General features: G+C 34.8%; 1 protein-coding gene across 3 annotated transcripts in view; it reads right to left on the bottom strand.

Moving 5' to 3' along the window:
- Positions 1–25,307, bottom strand: part of LOC138157152 (cullin-1) — a 116,656-nt gene that overhangs the window by 50,698 nt on the left and 40,651 nt on the right. For all 3 annotated transcript variants that reach the window (XM_069082663.1, XM_069082657.1, XM_069082670.1), the window contains exons 2-6: positions 21,211–21,508; positions 10,075–10,249; positions 7,506–7,673; positions 438–488; positions 225–315 (exon numbers count right to left, since the gene is read on the bottom strand). In XM_069082663.1, the coding sequence (XP_068938764.1) occupies positions 225–315; positions 438–488; positions 7,506–7,673; positions 10,075–10,249; positions 21,211–21,350 (625 nt within the window). In that variant the 5' untranslated portion in view covers positions 21,351–21,508. The remainder of the gene's footprint in view (positions 1–224; positions 316–437; positions 489–7,505; positions 7,674–10,074; positions 10,250–21,210; positions 21,509–25,307) is intronic.

The following is a 25,307-nucleotide window of genomic DNA, read 5'->3' as shown; positions in this document are numbered from 1 at the left end:
TAAGTACCTATTATGCTTATAGGAATAGTATGCTTCCAGATCAAATAAAAATAATTTGAAATTTTAAGCTATTTATGGATACAGTATGTTTAGAGTCACATAAATATAAGCAACAAAATTCAGTAATTTAAATATGTACGTTTATTTAACTATGCCTAGAGTATTCATTTTGGCTAGGAAAATCTAACTTCTTATTAAATAAGTTGAAAGTAAGCTATATTTACCATATGACTGTACAACTCCACTAATCAGTCTTGTATTGATGGTTTCACCATTTCTTTCCTTTTCTATCAGTTTCAAAACAGCATTTGTTACCTTAAAAAAATGATATAAAATCACTTATATATAATAAACAATGAAAAGTTAATACAAAACAGGTTAGAAAAGAACTCATAATAGTTGTAAAAGCTTTTTAGGAATGTAGCAAAATAGATTACCTGTTTATTTAATGGCCTGAACAGACAATCCCTCCAAGTCACCAATGCAAGCTAGGATGAGGAGAGAGAGAGAGAGAGAGAGAGAGAGAGAGAGAGAGAGAGAGATATGTATTGGGTTATGTTTCACATTGTTCCTAATAGTGAATTCCACTGATAATTGCTATAAATAACAGCCTGAATCTCAAACTACTCAGTTAGTTGGCAGCATTTCTGTAGTAAATTATAATTAGGAAAGTAAAGAACTATTGCTGAGATGAATTATTTGGGGAACAACAGTTTTGAAATTATTTCCAAACTGACTATCAATTTCAAAAGACAAATCAACTGGCAGAAAATTATATGGCAAAATTTTATTACTTAAGAAAAAATATAAAAATGCTTTTGACTGTAGTGGGAGAGGTATTCAAACTAAATATAAATGTGCCCCAATAAGTTTTTGACAAATGGAATTTAAGTTTTTCTATTTTACCAAGATAAGCCCACCCATCAAAAAAGTTCTGTACACATAATATACTTTCTCATTAAAGTGAGAATATGTATCTTTCAGTATATATTACAGAAATTATCAAGTGTTATTAAAAAAAAGTCCAAAATTGCAGGGATATGGGTTATAAAAACATAAGAGGTTCAGACTAATAATTATTCTTATTTTGATTGGAAACAATCTCAAATTTATCTGGATTACACTGCTTATACTAGATTTTTACTATTATTAAGGCAATTTCCTAGTATAAATTCTTAGTAACAAAAATTATATTCATCTTAAAACACCATTATTACTAATCAGCATGTTACCTTTACTTATTATTTATATTAAAAAGTTTAGGCACCTTGAACTGCCTGTAAAAGCTCTTCTAGTCTTGAAATTCTATGCAGAGGAAGTAGATTCTTTTCTTCAATGCCCAGATACAAACTTGATTATCCCTGCCTGATTCAACTGGAGTACAGAAAAACATAGAATCCTATACTCCCTGATGAAGCCAGAACCTGTTTCAGCCTAATGAATAAAGTAGTCACTAGAAATTATTTGTTCACCCTATGCTGTTTCTGATTGGTTACAGCCCAGAACTAATGAGGCCAAAGTTAATCCCTCTATTGCTTGTTAAATTTTGCTCCAGGAAATCATTCTATTATCATAGTGCTTGTTTCATTTTAAACAGCTGAGGTGCCCATGAAAGGGTAAATGTGTGAGAAAGTTGCTACTGGACACAAAGGACACTAAAGGTGAGCTGATGGAGCCAATTACGAGAAAACCAAATCAAAGTTCTTGAGTTTGTTCATAGTATGCTGAGAACTATTAAACAGGCATGTTTTAATACATACACCTGATCCCTTTCTAAAGAATAAAAGCTAAGGAGCGGCTAGGTGGTGCAGTGAATAGAGCACCGGCCCTGGAGTCAGGAGGACCTGGGTTCAGATCGGGCCTCAGACACTTAACACAAAAAAATAGCCGTGTGACCTTAGGCAAGTCACTTAACCCCTATTGCCCTCCAAAAAAGTAAAAATAAATAAATAAATAAAAGCTAAGCAGCAAAGCAAACTCAGTGGGGACAACCTACTGTTTAATTAAACACAGTACTTGAGAAATCAAAGTTTTAAAAATATAAGGCATAAGTAAAAACATTAGCATATGAGAGATGTAAAGAACATATTAATAAGAAGGAAAATCTTCCTAGAAAAGCAAAAAGAACTAATTTCTTGTGAATTTCTTTTTATAGCGTTAGATTAATAGCTACAAACTGAATCAAGATTTGTATATTCTTTTGATAGCAATAAGGAAAGGAGCTACAATTTTACTGTTGTACAAGCTCCAGGGTGAAAAGAATTCTTTATTCTTTGCAAATTGTCTTAGGGAATTGCCAAGAGCACTGAGAGGAGAATAACTTGCCCAAGGTCATAGTCAGTGAGTGTCAGGACTTAAAATCTAAGTTTTTCTGGCTCCAAGAACAGCTTTAATTCCCTTTACCACAATGCCTCTATGTTATTTGGTATTATGTTTAAAAAAAAAACCCACCATAAGTCCAAAGCACAATAATTTCCATTTTAAGGGCATTACATGCAGTATTTTAAATTATATTTAAACTTAGTCCTGCCTACAAAGTTTCTTTATGGAGAATTTTTGCTTGTTTTCCATTAAATCTTGTCTCCACACCTCACACCTATGTCCCCAATCCACCACATATATATACACAAACTAAAAAAAAACCCAAAACCTCAGCATTTTTGTGGGCAAAGATAACAATGACACTTTGAAGTACTTCTAGAAGGAGCACCATAGGAATTCAATGATGGCAAATCTGTCATTCATTACAAATGTATAGTACCCCTTTCTTAATATGTTTAATAAGTTTTTGTAAAGAGAAATATTTAGTATTATTTTGTAAAGAAAAATATTTAGCAATGCAAGTACATCAGGATTTAAAACTTCAAAAATATGCAATTTGAATCTGAACTCACTGCTCAGGTCATTATTTTGTGAGTGTTGAAGCACTTTGCTTAAACATCTTATTTGATACCTTTTATCATTTACCTGAGTTTAGAATGGCATCAAAACAACAACAAATAAGGAGGCTTATATAATGTTTAGTTTGATTGGAAAACAGACCTCCTACAAAGACCTTAAGACTTCTACTATTCTATATCCTGGCAGTTTATGAAGTGTTACCTCATAAAAAAAGTAATCCATTTTCTGAATTTAAGATAAATATTAGAAAAATCAAGGGAATGATATTCCAAATATTTATCCAAGCCATGCTTTGGGGAAAAGTATGTAAAAATTTTGAAAGACTTTTTTATAATTAAAAGTTATCAAAACTCCAAAAATTTTTGAGCATTTAATTTAAAAAAAATTAGTTCTATCCAGAAGGGCAGACTGCCCTAGGTATCCAAAGAAGTAAATAGAATAGATAATTTGTGGATATCAATTAGGTCTATCAATTTGTATCATAACATTATGTAAAAAAAATTTCTCCAGGTTCTAAAATTTATAGAAGACCCAAGTTTATTCCTTCTCAGAAAGCATAAATATTAAGAGCTTAATAATGAACTATGAATTGTCTGATATGAAACAAATGATTAAAAAGCTTTTTTTTAAAAAAAAATGACATATCTGTTCTGTGTTTTACTGGTGTGGGGAAATTCTCTGGAATGGAAACTCCATGCACCCAAACTAATCCAAAGCTCATTACTGACTTACTGTCTTAAGACAGTGGCCTGAAACACTGAGTAGTAGAATGGCTTGTCAGTGATTACACAGAGAGCATGTGTTTGAGACAGAAGAATCCAGATATTCCTGACACCAAGGCATGTCCTTTACCACCCTCTACCAAGTTGCTTACATACAGCTCAGACCAAGTATGTGACAAGGTTGAAAGCAGGTAAACTGAGCCTAAAAAACAAGCCTAAACTGAGCCTATCACTTTCACAGGAGTTTTGAAGATTAATTTTATTTCTCTAAAAGACAGGAAAATCACTATTTATAGAGAAGGTACCATTTCTGCTCTGTTCTTAGTAGCACTGAGAAACAACACAAAATTGTTTCAAATATACTACTGGTGGAGCATTACCTGCTAGTGCCACATGCACCAGTACGTCTTAAAAATACTTCTCTGAACTTCAAAAGTGGGTTACAAATCACAAGAGTCAATTATTTTACTTCTGAGTAAGTACCACTGTCCACAAATTTGCTCAGTTTAGCATATCTAGTAACTCCAAGTACATAAGAAATTCACTTGGAAAGTGCTATTTAGGAGAGAAAAAAACCGAAACAATAATTCTGGCTCGTGTTCTGAGGTATTACATAGGAAAAGCTGATAAAAATTCATTTAAAATGTAGCCCCTGTGGGAAGTTCAAGCCCTTTGTAGGCAATCAAAGAAGAGTTTGAATTGAAAAAGGAAACTATATGCTAGGGATTGATCTGCTTTTGGTAGAAGAAGGGCTAAGAAGCTATCTCTGTCTTAAACAGGTCTGTGTCTATCTCCTAACAAGGATGAAGGCAGGATGGGAAGGAACTTAATTTTTAAAAAGTTTTTGCTTCATTAGGAGAAGATCAATTTTATTGGCTTTCCTTTGAGTGAGCTTATTCGGGAAGAAAACAGCAAGAATGCCAAGAGTACAACAATATTCTGTGTAAGTTTATGTTTCCAGAGGACACAAACTTTTTATCCTTCCAGAGGATACATCTACCTTGGACTGGAGCATCCCACAGGAGGTGGGAACAAGGACACAAAAGGGTTAAGAGTACTGATACCTCCCACTTCAACTTCGAAGTTATTAATGGGAAGGAGCCTTTTAAAATCTGACTTTGCTAAGAGGCTATTACTGCTTTGGAACTCTTTGTTCTCAGCAGAGCTATCACACTTTGGAAACAGCAATGTCTTTACTTTTAGTGTTAAAATCAGAGGTCCTGGGATCCTTTGCTTGGTAACAACACGTGGATATTTTGAATTCCTTGAACAATGGCAACCCAAAATCTCAATGAGTAGAAGGAACTCTCAACAGAAATAAATTACGTACTCTATTTTATTGTGTGGAAAGATCATGCATATTTCCCATTCAGCTTTCCAAAGAAGTTATATGAAAAAAAATCATGTCTAACACTAAACATTAACCACACATTAAATACTTTGCTGGAAATATAGTACTTGCTGGGATCAAAACAGTTGTGAATGTTAAGTAATAAAGGGGAAAAAAGTTTCATCTCATTGGACAGTCATAGCTTTATCGCTGCTTTGCACAATTTTTCTTGCATAATTAATTCCCTGTAGCATCATTATTACTTACTATTACTGCCTGCCCTGTTTCCAATACTTCTTCAGTTGAAATTGTAGTGGAAATACAATTTTGCACCCTGGCACTTACAACAAAAGGTGCAATGTTTCTTTAAGTGCATAATAGTATTCCCACTCCTTTGGACTGAAACTGAGCGTTTCTGGGTCCAGTTTGGCCTGTAGATCCATCATTGGAGAAAAAAGGAAATATCTAAGAGGCAGAACAAAAGAAGGGGGAGGACAATATCACTTAATTTTTTTTTTAATTTGAGAAAAATAACTTGGAGAAAAAAACCAGACCACCTAATTTATGAGTTCACAAAACAATTATGTGCCTTGAAACTTAACTGTTCAAAACAAACATATTAAAGAGGTCTGACTAGTACGTAAACGAACAAGCTCTGGTGGTGAAATAAATAATCTCAGAAGACAGCTTGAAACTGATGCAGAACCACAAGAAGACACACAACGATCTCCAACAAGGAACACAACACCAGAAGACATCAGAATTCAGATAAATGCAATGATTACTATTCATCAGAGGACTGATGATCAAATGGGATTTGTCCAATCTTTGCAGACAGTGAACTCCAAGTATGTATGGAATGCTGCCTACACTGTCACTAATGGCAGATGGGTAGGTTTCTGTTGCTTAAATATTTTCCTTTGTTATAAAGAAACATTGCAGGAAGGAAGGGAGACTACTGAGATGCAAGTGATACAAAACAATAAAAAGTATAAAGTAAAAAGAAAAGGTTGAAGCCTGGAAATGAGAAAGCACTCCTATCTTACAAGGATTTGGGGACATAGTGAAAGACCATTACATAAGACCTACCAAAAAAAATAAGTGCCTGTAGTACCTGCAACCCAAGGTTCATCAATCAAGGTAGGAGTTGAGTTATCTAGTTTTTTCATTTCTGACTGGTTTGTCATTTCGTTAATACAGGCAGCACCTGAGGTAAGTTGATGTTTATGCCCTGAGAGTTATGTGACTTGCCAGGGAAAGTCTCATGGCCAGCAGAGGTCAGAGGCTGGGCGTGGACATATGTCCTCCTGGCTTAGGTGAGATGTCTTTTTAATAAACTCTACATACTGCCCTTTCTCTTGTTCACTTATCTATATCAAACACTTCAATATGACAATTCTTTAGTAGTACAGTATCTGGTACACATATGATCATGGGGACAGAGAAAAGAAAAGCAGCAGCAGCCTAGAGGAAACATATCTGCGCTATTTCAAGTTAATAAAAATGCCAAATTTCTCACAAAAGGTTGTTTCTATACACATACACAGATGCATGTATATGCAGACATATAGCTTTTTTTTTGGTAACATTTTTTCAAAGGGAAAATAGGAAACAGCAAGAGTCAATGAGTCCCATATATCACTTTCTCTCCCTTACCCTAGGCTCTACTAAATTCTATTCTAACATTTTCATTCCTTCTACTCCTAAGAGATTTGGGGTGGGATAAAGTAGATACCATATCAAATCCAAAGACTAGCAGCATAACCTTCTGCAAAAACCTACAGTACTTTATTAAAGCTATATAATAGGTATAAGTAATTAGATAAATCAATAATTCCTCAAAACATTTGTTATGTAGAGGATGACTTCTTTGAGGTCAAGAATTAGTTAAAATATGCATTTTCTTTCAACATAATTTGATGGAATCAGATTAGCATCATTACTATGTTACAGCTTCATTACATAGAGTTGGACATTGTAATTCTGTACATTTAAAACAGATTTGCTCTATAGTTGCTATTTCATCACAAATGCAAGATGTGCTGTTTGTCTTCCTTAGTGTCCCTCCCTTAATTGCTCTAGGAAAAGCTTTCTTGGCTAAACTGCTGTATCAGCAGTGATTTAACCACTCAATGTTCCCATTTCTGAATCTATTTGCAAACAAATCCACATAAGTTGAAAATTTCATTGGTTATTTCTTGGTGTTTCATGGGGCAAAGGGGAACAAGGTTCTGGTACTATAAAAGAAGATGATGAATACTTGGAGATTAGAAAGAAAAATTTTCCTGACAATTAAAAAGAACAAGTAGAAAGTAAATGTAGCAGTTTTTCGATCAAGACATAACATTCCAACTACTTACCCTAATCTTCTGTAATTCAACAAAGCACTTAAGTGGTATTTAATGTTTGAATTTAAAACAAAATTACAAGTAGTAAATGACCAAATAACCTAAGACAATATAATAACATCTACATTTAGATCACCTTACAAACAGATGAAATATCTTCAAGAAAATAATACATATTTTAAGGTGGCTTTTCTAAATCCTTACTGAATAGATTTCATATATTCCTTTTCGTCCTTCATCACACTCACGGCGAACCCAATGTCGATTGAGGTAGGCACAAATCCCATTCAGCACTTTGCTTGAAAATCGATAATCTTCCCATTGTTGAGTGTAGAATTTCAGTACACTCTCATCCATCAAATCTTCTCCATCCTAAAACAAGTAAGTTCACTAAAACTTTAAGATCACTAATTTTTAATGTCAATACATTAAAAAACAAGAATTAAATAAATTTTGTTCATAAAAATTTATCTAGGTTCATGCAAATTCCCAACAATGACATAAGAGGATATAACACATATCCTGTAGGTTACAGGAAAAAAAATATGCTAAAAAATATAAGAATAAAATTTGAGGGGCGGCTAGGTGGCGCAGTGAATAGAGCACTGGCCCTGGAGTCAGGAGGACCTGAGTTCAAATGCGGCCTCAGACACTTAACACAAAAGCTAGCCATGTGACCTTGGGCAAGTCACTTAACCCCAATTGCCCTCCAAAAAAAAAAAAAAAAGGAATAAAATTTGATGGGGCTATCTATGTATGTAAGGCATGTAAACATACACACATTTGGCAAATAAGGTAAATTCTGATGTTTCAGGGAAGGATAAGTTATTTCTTTAGATACAAAGCAAAGCACTCCCCCAAAATAATCATTTTAAACTTTTAGAAACCTAATATCCTTCAGTTCACCATGGCATCAATATTATTTTTTTTTTCAAATAAATATATAATATGCATAAGAGAACATGGATAAAAACCTGTGTGACATATTCTGACTTGTTTCCTAGCAACAGAAGTTAAAAATTGTTCAAAATTATTTCTTTTAACAAGAATATTTTTATTTCTTAAATGTTTCAAAAGATGTTATTTCATTGGAGTAGACAGATTTTCTTCTGCTTAGCACATATCAAAACATTTCCATGCCTTAAGTAGGTCTTTTCATGAGTTTCAGGTGCCAGAAAAATATATCATCTGAAGACTAATATTGTGGTAATAAACCTCTGAATTATTTTCATTACAGACAAAAATGAATTTTAACTTTTACTTGGGATTAATTTTTTTCATTGCCAATGACTTCTACCAAAATAAAAGGCTTATTTTTCCAATTTATGTCAACTAGGCAACTTTGGGCAAGTCACTTAAGCTCATCTGTGAATCCACTTCATATTTAGCAATTCAGAGGGTTGGGCTCGATAATCTCTAGTGTCCCTTCCAGCTTCAAAGTTCTATGAAAGTAAGATAATGAGAAATACTCCTCTCTAAGTGCCTTGAAAATCTTTACCTAACAAATATATTAAGTTACCTGTACAAAAGGACTAAATATAAACAAATGCAAAGGGATGTATTAAAAAAAAAAAATCACACCTTATTATAAGGAACAAAATTTAACTTCATTGTCACTAAAGAATAGCTAGAACACTTTTATCTACAAATGTCTTGGCCTTTACCTATATACATTAAGCAAAATGACAGGATTCATTTTATCAAGATTCACATTTTCTTTAATTGTTTTCAAAAAGATATTAAGAACATACTACGTGGGGAATAAAGACGTTATTAAATCACAAGTTGTGGGCAATTAAATCTACTTTTTTTAGAAACAAGTTAATGTTTCCAATGTATAAATGTATTTAAGAAAAAAACAACAATCTGGAGCATGCTGAAATTTTTGTACCAGGTCTGTGTAGTTCAAAGTATGAATATATACACAGAAAAATCTCTGCTAAATTTCCCAGGGTAGAGAGTATAGATGTCTTCACTCACTCTATATAACATGTGTAGCACCAGCTGAAGGCCCCACTTGCCCATCCATGTGGCTGGAAGTAAGGCACCACACTGCCTTTGCTACAGAGATGAAGACTGAGGAAGAAAAAGGCAGAAGATGAAGGGGAAAAAACTTAATCACTACCCAGGCAAGATGAGTACGGCAGGGCAAACCATACTCAAAAGAAAACAGGTATTCACAAAGAAACCCACTTTTGTTACGGTAGTAATTCTACAGCTCCTTAGTCCCACAAAACTACTTTTGAGAAATCCATTTCTGCAAATTTCTAAGACAAGCTATCTTTTAACAGTTTATATATATTGTTATTAGAAAATAAACTAGATTCCTTTATGTTATGATAGGAAAATGGCCATGAACTTCTACTAAGAAAATTAAAATAATTTAAAGGGAAGTAAATTAAGTGCTGGGTTACAGAATCAAGAGACCTTAGATGTCATCTTGCCCAACCTCTTGGTCCATTTCACAAATCCCTTATATAATGTCCGACATACGGTCATTCAGCCTCTGTTAAAAGGATCTAATCATAGAATTTTATGGTGTACCAGGTGTTAAAGACAAGAAAAGTTGTTTATAGAAAATATTCCATTTCTACCATGGACAAAAGAAGGAACAATTTCAACATTTTCCCACACATGTACATAGAAATATTTTTTAAATAGTATTGAATGACACTAGAAGATTAACATTTAGGTATTATTCCTCATTTTGTGAGTGTCTATTGCAATTTCCATCTGTTTTTAACTACTTAATTCTCACGTAAAAGAATCTTACCTTAAGAAGGTTTGTCAAATAATTCTTCAGAAATTCTTTCAGTCGTTTGTACAATTCCAAACCAACAAACTGAGCTCCTCCAGGTGTCTGACCTTTCTTAGATTTAGAAGGAGGCACTCCAGCTCCTCGAGCTTGGTTGGACTGATGCACACTAGTACAGTAGTTATAAACGTGACTATAAAAGGTTAAGGAACTTAGTAATATTCCACATACTAGACACAGTTAAAATGAACTCATTTCTAACTTTAGCTGTACTTTAAAATCTCTATTGGAAAAAAAAAATTAAAAACAAACAAATCAAAGAACCATCTTGAAATTTTCTTTCCAATGGAATGAAGAATAGTTTCCATAAAGGCTAACAAAAGATTGTATTAAAATGCCTAATTGGGAAATACACGAAACACAGTAAATTCACCTTAAGAATCATGGGGCAGTTGGTGGCTCAGTAACAGAGCACCAGCCCCAGAGTCATTTGTCTTCTGATACTTAACACTTACTAGCCATGTGACCTTGGCCAAGTCTCTTAACCCCAATTGCTCCCCTCCCCCCAAAAAAAGCAAAAAGAAAAAGAATCAAACAGGTTTATTGTTAGTTGATAACCTGCATGAAAATCCTACTGGAGTTCCCAAATTTTGGCAAAATGTAATGAAGTCTAGGAGTGACACAAAGCCTCTGGGCCTTGGAGTTACTGCCAACACCATGGTTCTATCAAATGTTGCTGTTTTGTGATGTTATAGTTCCTCAAGTTAACAAATTGATGAATAGTAGACTAAAGGTTATGTTCTCAATCGTACAATTACCTCTGTAATGTGAGTCTCTAGAATTTTTTTTATAAAAAAGCTGTTCTTCATACTTGACAAGATCACAGTGCACTAGTCTACATGAAAATGAAAATCTTCATGAAACTCAGTGTGTAAGAAGTAGTATTAATAACAAGAATTTTACTTTCACATTTACAAACACAAATAAAGGGGAAGCTAAAAGAGCACTGGATTCAGAGTCAAAATGCCCAAATTCAGACCCTGGCTCTGCATAGGTGACCTGAGGCAAATCCCTCTATTTCATACCTCCTCATTCAAAAGCCTCATTTATAAAATGAGGTGGTAATGATCTGCAAGGTCCCTTTTCAGCTCTAAATCTATGACCTTACAAAAAACACTTTAAAGAAAGTTAAATGAGGAAAGCAGAGCCCAGAAAGGTTTAGTGACCTGCCCCAAATCCAGGCATCCAGCATTTCCAGGAAGCAGCAGGGTCTCGTCCTGGTTCTCTTGGCCACAAAGCCATCACACTTTCCACTCAGTGTGAGTCTTACCCAAATGCCTAAAAGTTAAAGACTAAGCATACCTGGAGTTTTTAGCTGAAAACAAAATTACAAGGATGCAACATCTGGGCTTGGCACACTGCAATCCAGGCCACTTAAATAAGGTTTCATAGTGACCTGCCTCAGTGGTTAACAAAAAGCAAGAAAACACAGGGTCAACCTCTGATAATTTAATCTTTTTTTTTTAATGATAATCTAATCTTATAGACTCTAGTCTGGTACTTTAAATCCAAGTTTAAAGCTCAATGCAGTGTTTTCAGCTTATTAGATAGAAAAATTATAAGAAACTAACATCAGTCTTTTAATATGCTTTTAATTCTAATTTCTCTTACGATTGTTTTTAGTGTTAAGATTTTGGTTTAATTCTTACTATTGCAGCTTTTTGCTGGATTGTTCCCTTGTTCTTAAGTGTTTTAGGATTGCTTTTTAAGTTTTGAATTATCAACACTGTAATGGCTTATTAGTTTTTCTCAGTGCTGAAATTTTAGAACACACCTAGGTCTTTGTCTGGCCCACTGTGACATGTTCTAGGTTATCAAAACTTAAAATCCTATTGTTTGAGAGGATTCTGGGAAGATAGTGGAGGTCAGAAAATTCCAAGCTCTCCAGATTTTCCCCACAAACAGGACAAAATAGCACCTGATGGAGAACATGGAGCAATAAAAATAAACAAGAAGTGCAACAGAACAGTGGTCCTCCTGGGAAAACCAGGAGAAGATCCAAAGAAAAATCCCAGGACTGATGTTTGGCCCCTGTAAAGAGTAAACACTCCAAGCAGAGATCCCTGGGGCTTGCTGGGTTGGGAGGTAGCCTCTGTGGGCACTTACAGGAGGCTGGAGGTCTTGGTTTCAGTTCCAGACTAGAGGGGAGAACTGAAGGGGGTTCTGAGGTCAGAGGTACCATCCCCCATAACCCAGGCCCAGAGGTGATTAAAAAAAAAATTGTAGTAGCTTATGAGCAGACAAAAAAGAAAGAATCCAACCACTGAAAGTTACTATGGTACTAGAAAATACTGGGGTTTATCTAAGAGTTAATGTCAAATGGTTGTATGCTCAAAAAGAATTCATAGAAGAATTTTAAAAAGACTTTAAAAATCAAATGAGAGAGACTGAGGAAAAATTAAAAGAAAAAAAATCCAAGAAAAACAAGATCATGAAAAGAAAGTCAACCAATTAGAAAAGGAGAAGCTTAAGGAAGAAAACGATTCCTTGAAAATCAGAACTAAGCAAAGGGAAGCTGGCAAAGTTATAAGAGAACAAGAAATAAAACAAAATGTAAAGAATGAAAAAATAGAGAGATTGAAAAAAAATTAAATGAAAAAAACAGTCCAGAAAAACAAGATTATGAAAAGTTAATCAATTAGAAAAGAAGTTGAAGGAAGAAAATGATTCCTTGAAAATCAGAATTGAGCAAGGGGAAGCCAGCAAAGTTATCTAAGAGACCAAGAAATAACAAAACAAACTGTAAAGAATGAAAAAATAGAAGAGAATATGAAACCTTTCATAAGAAAGACAACTAATCAGGAAAACAGATCAAGAAAACATCATAATCAGACTACCTGAAAGCTATAACCTCCCTCCAAAAAATCTTGATACAATAATACGAGTAATAATTAAAGAAAACTGTCCTGAAGTATCAGAACAATAAGTGAAAGCAGAAATTGAAAAAAAAAATCCACCATTCACCACCTGAAAGAGATCTTATGAATAAAACCTACAGGAATATTACATAGTCAAATTCTGAAACCACAGCTCAAGGAGAAAATATGAAAAAAAAAAGAAAAAAAACAATTTAAATATGGTGAAGCCACAATTAGAATCACACAAGACCTAGCAGCGGTGACACTAAAAAGACTGCAGGTCTTGGAACACTACATCAAAGAGCAAAAGAACTGGGGTTCCGGCTGAAAATATCATAACCAGCAAAAATCCTGAATGAAAAGAAACAGACATTTAATGAATTGCCAGACTCTCAGAATTTTGTTAAAACAAACAAACAAAACTGAACTTGAGAAGATTTGACATATAAGGACCAAGAGAACCATAAAGTACATATCAAAGACTAATTACAAGGGACTCAATAAGGACAGACTTTTTTACATGAGGAAATGTAAAACATGTCTGAGACTGTTATTAGTAATTTGGTAGTTCAAAAGAAAGCCTGAGGTAGTCAGTCCTAAGTATGATAGCATTCTAAAAGTAAAACTGTTTAGGAAAAAGTAAAAAGAATCTTATACAAATGAAGGGTGAGAGGAAGAACTAACAGAAGAATTAAATGGGAGAGAAGGGCTGGTAGTTCTGGAACCCTAATTTCATCAAGAATGGGTATAAGTGGGAACAATACATATACATATTTAAAAGGGTACAAAAGTCTTCTGAAATTCAGAAATAAAAAACCAAAGGGATATGGAGGGATTTTTAGAGATGAGGATAAAGGAATAGGATAAGGGGGGTATAGAAGGGTGTTTAGATGAACAAGAATGGGAAGGTAAGGAAGGAATTCTTGGGGCAGGATAAGTTATTTAACAGGAGGGCAGGGAAGCAGGTAGAAGTAAAGTAGAGGAGTCAGGAGGGATATACACACAAACATAAAATAAAGGTCAGGAGTAGAATTTATTAGGGGAAAAAAAGCAGAGGTAGTAATCATGACCTGAAACAAAGTTAAAGCTAAAATAGATTTAATCAAGAGAGAAAAATAGGGAAACTACACTATATGTCAACCATGTTAATCAATATTGTTTTAGACTATTTAAAATAACTGGACAGTATAGGGTTGGCATATTGCTGTAGTGTAGGAAATGATGAGTTGGGAGACTTAGAAAAATAAAGATTCGGACTTATGAAGAAAGAAGTTATCCACTCTCAGAATTTAGAAAGAGAGAGAGAGAGAGAGAGAGAAAGAAGACAATTATGTAGAGCCCAGTCTTACATAGATGCATATGAATGTATTATATCTAAATGAGTATGATTATAGATATCTTAAGTATATGTATATATAAGTGTATGTATGCTTGAATGTATGTATGTGAACATGTGTACATAAATACGCATGTTTGTATATATATCTGCACTTAACTGTAGCCTTCTTGGGGTGGAAGGCAGGGAGGAAAGGAAGGAAAAAATAAAAGAAAAAGTGAACAGCAGAGAACAAAAGAAAATTTAGATGGAAAGAAAGAAGACACACAGCTCTGAACACAATGTCTATTATATAGGCTTTCCTGACATGGAAATTTATTGTTGTATTTAAGTTTTAATATTTAGCTTCATAATTGTGTATTTTAAGTTTAAAATAAAAATTATTTTGGAAAAATATAAATAAAATCCTATATTTGACTATTTTCATTTTCAGAATCCTAAGAAACACTTTCGGTGAGATGACACAGAGTAAGAGAATGAAGAATCTTAGGTAAAGAGTAGCAAATAAACCAGTGTTGCTAGTTTTTAAAGGGCATGGAAAGTGCAAGAAGATCGGGGCCGGCCAAGTAGCACAGCGAGTAAGAGCACCGGCTCCAGTGTCTGGATGACCTGGGGATCAAATCCCGGGCTCAGACACTTAGCATTCACCCAGAAACACCTGGCCGTGTAACCTTGAGCAAGTTACTTAACCCCAATTGCTTAGGGGCGGGCCAGGGGCTCAGCGAGTAAAAGCACCGGTTCCAGTGTCGGGATGACCTGGGGATCAAATCCGGGCTCAGATACTTAGCACCACAGAAATGACTGGCCGTGTAACCTTGAGCAAGTTACTTAATCCCAACTGCTTTAAAAAAAATAAAAAAGAAGATGGTAAGGTTGATTAGCTGTGTCAAAGGCTACAGACAGGATGAGAGATGAGCATTAAGAAAAATCCATTAGACTTGGCAATTAATAGTGGAGATACAAGGAACCTTAGCAATCATAGAGTCCAACACTCATTTACTGAAGAAGAAACCAAGACTCAGAGAGATTATATGACATGGCCAGGATCACACAATTGGTTATGTCCGAGGCAGGTCTTCCCAACTCCAAATCCAACAGAGTTCACCAAGACAGTGTAAGGAAAAGCAGGCTGCCACATACTGTACACAAGCGGTATAAGATTTCATCAAAGAGATATATAGAAGAAACCAAGAAAAACAAGGTAGAAAAGAGTATTGCAGTGGCACCCCAGGAAATGTTCACCATAGTATTTTCTGATTTATAAAGCACATTATCACTATCTCATTTGGTCCTCATGACAGACCTGGGAATATGTATGTATAAATATTTTTATTACCATTTTACTAAATTATCAAATGGTAGGAGGGAAATTTGATTTCAAGTCTTGGGATTTAAATACAGAGCTCTTTCCATATCAGTTTCACTCCTTAACTTTCTCCCACAAAATCTTTTTATGTGTAGACATCCTGGTTCTTCTTATTTATGTACCTGTTTTGCTTTTTTTTAAACACTTAGTGCAAATGAAAAGCACTGGGTCACTCTATCAATCCAGTTCTAAAGTCATTCCATGAATAGCAGTGCTAGGCCATTATGGTAATTATGGTTAAGAAGCAGAGGGGGAAGGAGAAAGATGTTTTTTGCTTTCCATGATGTATGACCAGAAAGTCTGTGCGGCTGATAATGTGGCAAGGGCAACAAATAGCTAATGGCCACCTAATATGCTCCATTTGCATTCATGTCATATCAAGAACACTAGAGAAAGGCCCTTACCACACTGGACAGATTTGTGGAGAACTTGTGGAAAGACCCAGCCAGTTAAGGAGGCATGGATGGGTTTCTGATCTATACTGCTGAAGGAAATATCCACACTGTTAAGATATCAAAGTCATTCAAATATCAAGGGGGGTGGGAGGGGGGGGGAGAATGTAGATGAAGGGAATGAGCATTTATTTATCAATACATATAAATGTGTATTAAAGCAGTATAGAAAAACCTCTGATCTAAGCAGAAATAGGCTGCCCTGACTTCTTTAAAAATATAATAATATTAATTAGTGATATATAGATTCTGTTATTTAAACAGTCCAAAGACTCATTAAAATGTTGAAAAGGTAGAGATTTGGTTGGTTCAGATGTTATTTATGGTGAAAATGATGGTAAAGAACTAAAGACTCATTTGGAAGGAAAGTGTGAACATGAGGAAAGTTTGAAAGCAAATCACATTTTTAAGGCTGCTATCTTACTCATTTTACATTTGTTCTGCTAACTCAAAGGAAGCTGAACAAAACAATGTTTTAGAGGAAAAGAGTGATAAAACATAAGTGTTTCCAACGTATGATAAAGTTAAATTGAAAATTACTATTCCTCAGTCATGGCCTCAAGTGCATGTGTCAAAAATCACGGAAAGATGATTTTTTTTTCTCTGACATCAATGATGCTGTTTACAAAGAAGTCATTTCACAACATCTGTTGATAAGGCTTATTAAAGTTTCTGAAATATTTGAAGGCTTTGCATACTGTAAACAGGTCTAAAAAATTGGTTTCTTTATGATGACTAATGACAATCTAGTTCAAGTAATGTTTCTTATGCAACGTTTTTTTGAAGCAAAAAAAAAAAAAAAAGGTGTGATAACATAAACCAATTTGTGGCAATCGCCAAAACTGAAATACAACCTCAAAGTAAGTGAAGATGTTACCATCAATATATTTAAAATACCTTAATTTAGTCTCTGAAAGCAATTTCTAAAGACTAATTCCAAAAATAATGAGACTGATTGTAGTATTATTGGGCTAAATCTGTAAGACTCCCAAGGTGAATAGTAAAGCAGAAAGAGCATACTTTCATATCAAGAGAACTGGGTGTTACCATTAAACTTAGCTCTGAGATCTCTGGCACTTTAAGTTAACTGCTTAAGTTTCCTCCTCTGTAAAAGCAATCTCTAAAGTCCCTTATGACTGAAAATTTTGATTCTTTGAAGTGGAAAATATTCACTTAGATATATGCATTCTAGGTTAAAATTTCTTTTTGGAGGGCAATTGGGGTCAAGTGACTTGCCCAAGGACACATGGCTAGTTTTTGTGTTAAGTGTCTGAGGACGCATTTGAACTCAGGTCCTCCCGACTCCAGGGCCAGTGCTCTCTTTATTTACCACACCACCTAGCCGCCCCTAGGTTAAATTTTTAAAGTGTCAATACATTATAATCACAATTCTATGATTAGTAACAAGTATTTTCATTACTTTTTTCAACATATTTTTAGAAGTCTTCTGATCTTCCTATCAACATGTTGTCATGACACAGCCAGAAAAATCCTTAAGAGAAAAAAAAAATTAAGTTAATACTATTATCAGTCCAACTTAAGATAACTATCTGTAGAAGAATACTAGACTGAACTGACCACTATATATGACAAAGTCCCACCATGAAAGGTCACTGTTTTCTCAAAAGTACCTTCAACAGTGATCCAGACTTAAAGGACCAATCTAATGGCAATATACTCTATATTCTAGATTTTTGTACAGGTCACTCAGGAGGCATTTCATGTATCAACATGAAAACGACCATAGTCATCTGTATTTTTCACATGCTACGCCAGAGAATCCTAATCTTTTAGGTAATACATTATTCTTTCTCTATTTTTTTTGCCTTTTGGAGGGCAATTGGGGTTAAGTAACTTGCCCAAGGCTACACAGCTAGTTTTTTGTGTGTGGGTGTTAAGTGTCTGAGGCCGGATCCGAACTCAGGTTCTCCTGACTCCAGGGCTGGCGCTTTACTCACTGTACCACTTAGCTGCCCCCTTATTCTATCATTTTAAAAAAAATCTCTTCTCTTAAGAGTACTGTGTTGCAAATTTGTGGACAGAGACAGGGCCCAATGATTTCACGAATAAAAAGAGGAGGCAATTTCCTCTACCAATAAAGGTCTGCATCTTTTTTGCAACAGCTTTAGAGAGTTATTATAAAACCAAGAAGTGAAGTGACTTGAACAGGGTCACACAGCCAGCATGTAACAAAGATGCAACTTGAACTAAGGTCTTCAAGGCCCTTAGGCCAGTTCTTGATAACCACTAAACCATGTAATTTCTTACACGTATGCATGTGCTTGTGTGTGTATGTGTATGAGCACAGACATACAATAAATGTTAGTTAAACTAATTTTTTTTTCAAAATCAGAGACAAATGGTAACCCACATATATTACAAAAGCAGTGTTGGCAATTATTCATCTATGTATACACTAGATTTAAGTTTAGCAGAACTCCACTATCCTTACCTAACAACTTTTGATAAAACCTCTTATAAAATAGTAGTAGATCACATATGAAGAAAGTTAACTTACCTCATTTTCAACTTTTTACAAATTCAATGGGGATTCTTGGTGAATGGCATCTTAAAAGATACCTAACAAATAATTTTTGTAATTAAAACACATTTTAAGTACTTAAAATACCCTAAGAATATAAATGCCTTAAAAGTTTAAGATCTCTGATAGATCCACTGCCATTTGGAAAATGGTCATTCAGTGGAATAGAGGACTTTCAAACATTCTTGATGAAAAAACCAGAGTTGAGGGGGCGGCCAGGTAGCATAGCGAGTAAGAGCATCGGCTCCAGTGTTGAGAAGACCTGGAGATCGAATCCCGGGCTCAGACACTTAGCACCCACCCAGAAACACCTGGCCGTGTAACCTTGAGCAAGTTACTTAACCCCAGTTGCTTAGGGGCAGCCAGGTGGCTCAGCGAGTAAGAGCACTGGCTCCAGTGTTGGGATGACCTGGATCAAATCCGGGCTCAGATACTCAGCACCACACTCAGAAATAACTGGCCGTGTAACCTTGAGCAAGTTACTTAACCCCGATTGCTTAAAAAAAAAAGAAAAAACAAAAACCAAAACCAGAGTTGAATAGAAAATTTGACATTCAGATACAAAAAGCAAGAAAAGCTTGAGAAGGTATAAACAGGGAAAAGAAATCATAAGGAACTTATCAAAGTTGAACTATTTACATCCCTACATGGAAAAACAATAATTGTAAGTTATGAAACTTTTCTCGGTATGAGAATAGCTGAAGGGAATAGAAATGTGTGTGTATGTATATATGTATACATACATATATATACATATACACACATGTTTATATAGGGGGGTATATTGGGCATATGAATACATATGTGAATGTGTGTATATATGTTTACAGGTATACATAGATAGAGGGCACAGGACCAGTTTAATGGGAAGGGATAATACTTAAAAAGTGAAATTAAGAGGTGAGAGATGAATATAATGAGAGTAGATGGGGAGAGACAGATTGGGGTAAGGCAAACGATCTCATATAGAAGAGGTAAGGGAAAATGGTTACAATGGAGGGGAAGAATGGATAGGCAAAAGGGAATGGGTTAGTCAACCTTATTTTCATTGAATTTGGCCTGGGGAGGGAATGACATACACACTAAATAGGATATCTCACCCTACAGGAGAGTAAGGGGGAAGGGGATAAGAGGGGGGATGATGGAAGAGAGGGGCAGGTTCGGGGAGAGGGAAGTTGGAAGCACCCACTTTTGAAAAAGGATAGGATCAAAGTAGAGAATAGAACAAGTGGGAGGTGGGGATAGAAGGGAGGGAAATATAGTCAGTCTTTTACAATATATCTACTATGGAAATGTTTTGCATAGCTACACATGTACAACCTATATTGAATTGCTTATCTTCCCAGTAAGGGTAGGTGCAAGGGAGGAAGGAAATGTTTGAAAATCAAATGTAAAAAAATACACACACACACACACACACTATTATCAATATTATTTTACTTGTAACTGGGAAATAAGATATACAGGCACTGGGGCATAGAGATCCACTGTGCCCTACTGGAAAGTTGGAGGGGGTATGGGAGAAGATATGGGAGAGAGCAGATTGGAAGAGGGGATATCCAGTGGGATTGCTATTTCGGGGTGGTGGGTAGGAGAAAAGATGGGGAGAAAATTTGTAACTCAAAATCTTGTGGAAATGAATGATGTAAACTAGAATTTAATAAAACATTTGATTAAAAAAAAAGAAAACAAATAAATTAAAAAAAAAAGTTTTAAGATCTCCTTCCACACACCTTTGTATTTTCCATGGCATCTACATCACATAGTGCTTTTCACACAGTAGTCAAAATGCAGAATAGAAAAAATCGGGAAAGTTGCACATTAAAAGATACCTAATACTGCAAAATTTTACTCATGATATAATCTTAAGATATTTCATTCTTCATTTTGAGGTAGTCTTTTTTGCAAATTACAAAAGGTTAATTTATCTTAAAAGGTTAAACAAAATGATTATTTTTAGAGCTACTTAGGAATATTGAGCATTATTAATGTATAAGATAAAGAGTGATGGGGTAGCTGGGTGGTGCAATGAATAGAGCACTGGCCTGGGAGTCAGGAGGACCTGAGTTCAAATCGGATCTCAGACACTTAACACTTAATAGCTGTGTGACCTTGGGCAAGTCACTTAACCCCAACTGCCCTGACTCCCTCCTTCCAAAAAGACCCCCCCCAAAAAAAGAGTAAAGAGGGACACTTAATATAATTTGGGTTCAGCTTAAATGATAACTCCTTCAAGTAGGCCTTCCTGATTCCCTCAGGAATTAGTGGTCCTCTTGTTGCTGCCCCCTTTTCCTACAACATGACATTCTGTATTTACTTATGAACTTTCTATATCCCCCAACCAAATGTAAGCTTCTTGAGGGAAGAGACAAACTCACCTTTATATATGAGTGTGTGTGTGTGTGTGTGTGTGTGTACACACGTGCATAACACAGTGCTTACAAAGAGTAAATGCAATTAAATAATCGTTTAAAATTCTCTAACAATATAAAAAACCCTAGGCAATAAATTTAAACTCAAGTTTTAAGATATTAGGATACGTGTAGAGTTCCATATATCTGGACTTTGCCATACTTTGTCTGGTATAAACTTGTTGAATTCCAGCTCTGAGATCATCCCAAATCTGGTCAAGACCAATCTGCTTTAGTCCATGTGGATTCTGACTCCTGTTGGATGACATTTTGTATACTGTGACGTTTTCCAGTGAGCAATGTTTTATCTGTGATCTAGCTAATCCTCCATCAGATGAACATACGCAGTATCATTCCAAATTCAGGAACAGCAGCGCAGAAGAGTTGTTCTTTATGTGCGTGGAATAAGGCTGTCTTCCAAGCAAACCTGAAGGGAAAAAGAAAGATTAATTAAAATACAACATGGAGTCTACCATCAAACATTTAAAAGAGGAACAATCAAGGGATTGATATATAAAATTAAAAATGTTAAGTCTTATAGAGCAGTATATCTGTGCATGCATGTGTATATATTGTACATAATTCTATTATGACCCATACATGTCCATTTGAAGACAAGTGCTTCAAAACCATAACTAGCAATTTTGTGCCTTGAAATAAATCAAATATAGTATGATACCTTTGCTGCCATCAAAACCTAAATGTCTTTCAAACACTTTTTATTGATTCACCATCTTGTATATTCTGCTTTCACAGGGCAAATACACATTTCTATTACTAAAGACCTTCATTGACTGATGTTTCAGTTGGTTGTGAAGGACACAATTTTTGTGGCAGCAACACTCTTCTTGAATGCTGCATATAGACTGTTTTATACGGTTTATGCTGTCATAGCATACACATACAGTAAGATAACACAAACTATTAAGCTAAAAGACAAGTCAATCAAAACTAAAATTGAAAAAGAAACCATTTTGAATATATTCCTCCTGAAAGCGCCCTCAAACATTAATAAAAAAATTAATTCACTTTTATTTCTCACTATCCTTGGGACAAAGTGGGGACATTAGAGATTATAACTACTAAAATTCTAGAACTTAAAGTAAAATACTCAGATACATATGCCATATATTAAATATAAAGGCATTTATAAAGAGGGGAAAAAGAAAGTCCACTAGAGAACTAATACTAACGAGGTCTTTAAGAAGCAGTGGTCCATGAACTACCTATGTAGTTAGGAATAATACTGGAATCTATATTTCTCAAATTGTATTTTTGGGCTTTGTGGTTTAGACATTTGTGTAATAAATTCAAGTTTAATACAATTTTAAAATACACTTTGCTTTTATATGAAAGGACCTAAAATGACATGATCTGAAGTCGGACAGACCTTTGGAAATGAATAGTCTAATACAAACCCAAACAGAATTTCCATCTACAAAATTCTTGCCAAGTAACCATTCAACTTCTACTTGGACTCTAGTGACAGAAAACACATGATTTCCCAAGGCTGTTCATTTTTCTCCTAGAAAGGTCAAACTATTAGAAGAATTTTCCATTTAGCAGTATTTGCTGTGGAAAGACTATGGGACTTAGATCTGGATTTGAACCCCAGGCTCTGCTACCTGTGTGATTTCAGGCAGATCATTTAACCTATTTATTCTACATTTGTAAAATAAGCATCGGCCTCAATGACCTCTATGGTCCCTTCTAGCTCTACATATATGATCACATGATTAAGTAACTCTTTGTAAATTTTTTTTGCAACTTCTATTTCTTTTGGTTCTGCTATCTAAGGTGAAACAAAAAAATTAATTCCTCTTATACATACAATCTAAAGACCTATCTTTTCCCTTGAATTCTTCTCCAGACTGCTGAAAGGTCATAAAAGTTTTGATTATCTGAAATCTGGTCTGTGAAATCATGTTATAAGGCTAACTATTCCTACAGTATGGAACAGTGGAAAGAAAGAAGGATTTAGAATAAGAGGACCTGATTCCAAGAGATGAACTCTTTGAGTTCTGGCACTTACTGGGTGAACCTAGGCAAGGCACTTCTGGGCCAGTTTTTCCATAAGTAAAATAAGGATACTAGCCTAGAGGACCTGTGTGATTTTTTTCCCCATCTCTACATTTATGATCCTAGGATCCTTCCAACAAGAGAATCTCTCTCTCTCTCTCTTTTTTTTTTTTTGCCTTTTTGGAGGGCAATTGGGGTTAAGTAACTTGCCCAAGGTTAGTTTTTTTGTGTGGGTGTTAAATGTCTGAGGCTGGAACCGAACTTGGGTCCTTCCAACTCCAGGGCCGTGCTTTACTCACTGTGCCACCTACCTGCCCCCCAACAAGAGAATCTCATTAGCCTTAATTTCCTTAGTTGTGAAATGATGAGAATGGATTACATGACACTGAAATGTCCTTCTAGCTCTAAGTCTTATAATCTTATGCTTGTAAAGTTCCTATCATCACCACCACTTCCAACCACCTAGTTCCATTTATGCTTATAGCTCACAGGTATATTCACAGCTCAACTCCAGTTCATGTTATCTTATAGAATCCATACTTAGGACAACTTTCATTCTTTCTTCTGTCTTTCAACACTCAGGAAAAATTTACTTCTCCTTTATACTACACTATATTTGCAAGTCAGCAAACAACTAAAAAACATTTCTGGATCATAGAAGGGCAAAATCAGAAATTTATAAGTACCAGACATTTATAAATTTATAAAAATTTACAAATATTAGTGTCAACCTTATAAGTATCTGAAAATGCTCACAAATTCCTTTCAGAACTTTTTCTTCATTTCCTCATTGTCCTATAAAAGAAAGCCTCCTTCTTCTTAAACACTGTCATTTAAGATCAAATACTGAATTTATCTAATTTCTTCCAAATTTACCACAGCTCTTTCTTTTCCTTTATACAATATTATTTCCTTATATATTTCATTTAAAAACCAATATTTTCAGCTGTTGCATGGAGAGCTGAAAATACTTTCTGGTAGGTTAGCCTGGTAATCTCATCACCATTTTTAACACAGTTACTATGTGAAAACATATCTAATTTCCAAACAGCTGGCTTATTAAATGTTTGGAACACAAACTGAGGACTTCCTGTACTACAATTGTAAACAGCTAGCAACTAAGTTCACAAATCAGAATCACAGATTTTTAAAGGATCTAGAACAGAGATTTGGAGATTAAGGGAGTTGGAAACCAGAAGAATCCAAATCCTTAAAGCTGCAGGCCAGAGTAGAAGTAATTTACTGAATCTAAGCTAATGACAGAACTAGTTCTAAAATTATTTCTCTCGAATCTCAGACCAGATATACTTTCCACCATACAACTCTATTTTGACTTTAGTTTTTAGAAATTTCCATCATCTAACATTGCTAAAAGGCAGATAACCAAGAGAAACAGAACTGAAATGCCTAGATAATAATCCAAGATTTCAATCATGGGCACAGAACAGTAAACAATAAGAATGGACAGTCTATCATTTGATATTCTAACCACTGGATTATAAGGAAAAAAATTTTTTACACTTCCCATAGACTTGAAGGAATGTTGCAAACAGGAAAGTGAGGAAAATAAAGTATATTGCTTCTTGTATTTCTAATTGGAACATTTATAATGAAACACACTGAAGCACAAAATAAAAAATTGTCATCATGGACTTTAACTTACTGAAGGCAACTAATGTACCATTAACTGCAGTATCAACCTCACAGGCTGTTCTTGGAATAGCAATAGTGAAATTGCATTTTGGTAAAGAAGAAATACCTGATAGTCACATAGTGTTTTAAAGTCTAAAAAGCACTTTGCATATAAGATCTCATTTCATCCTAATAAGCTTGCAGGGGAAGCTCTACAAGTACCTTCATTTTAAAAATAAGAAAATTCAGGCATAGAGAGGTGCCCTTTACAGACACAACTGATCAGGCTTTCTAAGAAAATGAGATAGATATTTTACCCCAAAATTTTCTATCATCTCCAAGTCATCAAAGCATTTTTTCCCTTAACAGTTATAACATTATAAATAATAAGATCAAAGTAACATTTCACCTTGCTATTCTGAAAGAGCATGGCTAGTAAGACAAGTTAAAAAAAACATAAGAATCTCTATTTTTAATCAAATGGCCTTTCCAGGAAAGTTCCTCAGAAGTGAAGCCCTTCAGCATGACTACATTTTGATTAGGCATCAGTTTCATAAGTTATTTTCTATCTGGTT

The sequence above is a fragment of the Petaurus breviceps genome, unplaced genomic scaffold (genome assembly GCF_028583685.1).
Source record: "Petaurus breviceps papuanus isolate PSGF00001 unplaced genomic scaffold, PetGlider_PUasm1.0 112, whole genome shotgun sequence".
Taxonomy (NCBI): domain Eukaryota; kingdom Metazoa; phylum Chordata; class Mammalia; order Diprotodontia; family Petauridae; genus Petaurus; species Petaurus breviceps.
The sequence above is the reverse complement of the archived record's forward strand: the minus strand, read 5'-3'. Positions and strand labels throughout refer to the sequence as shown.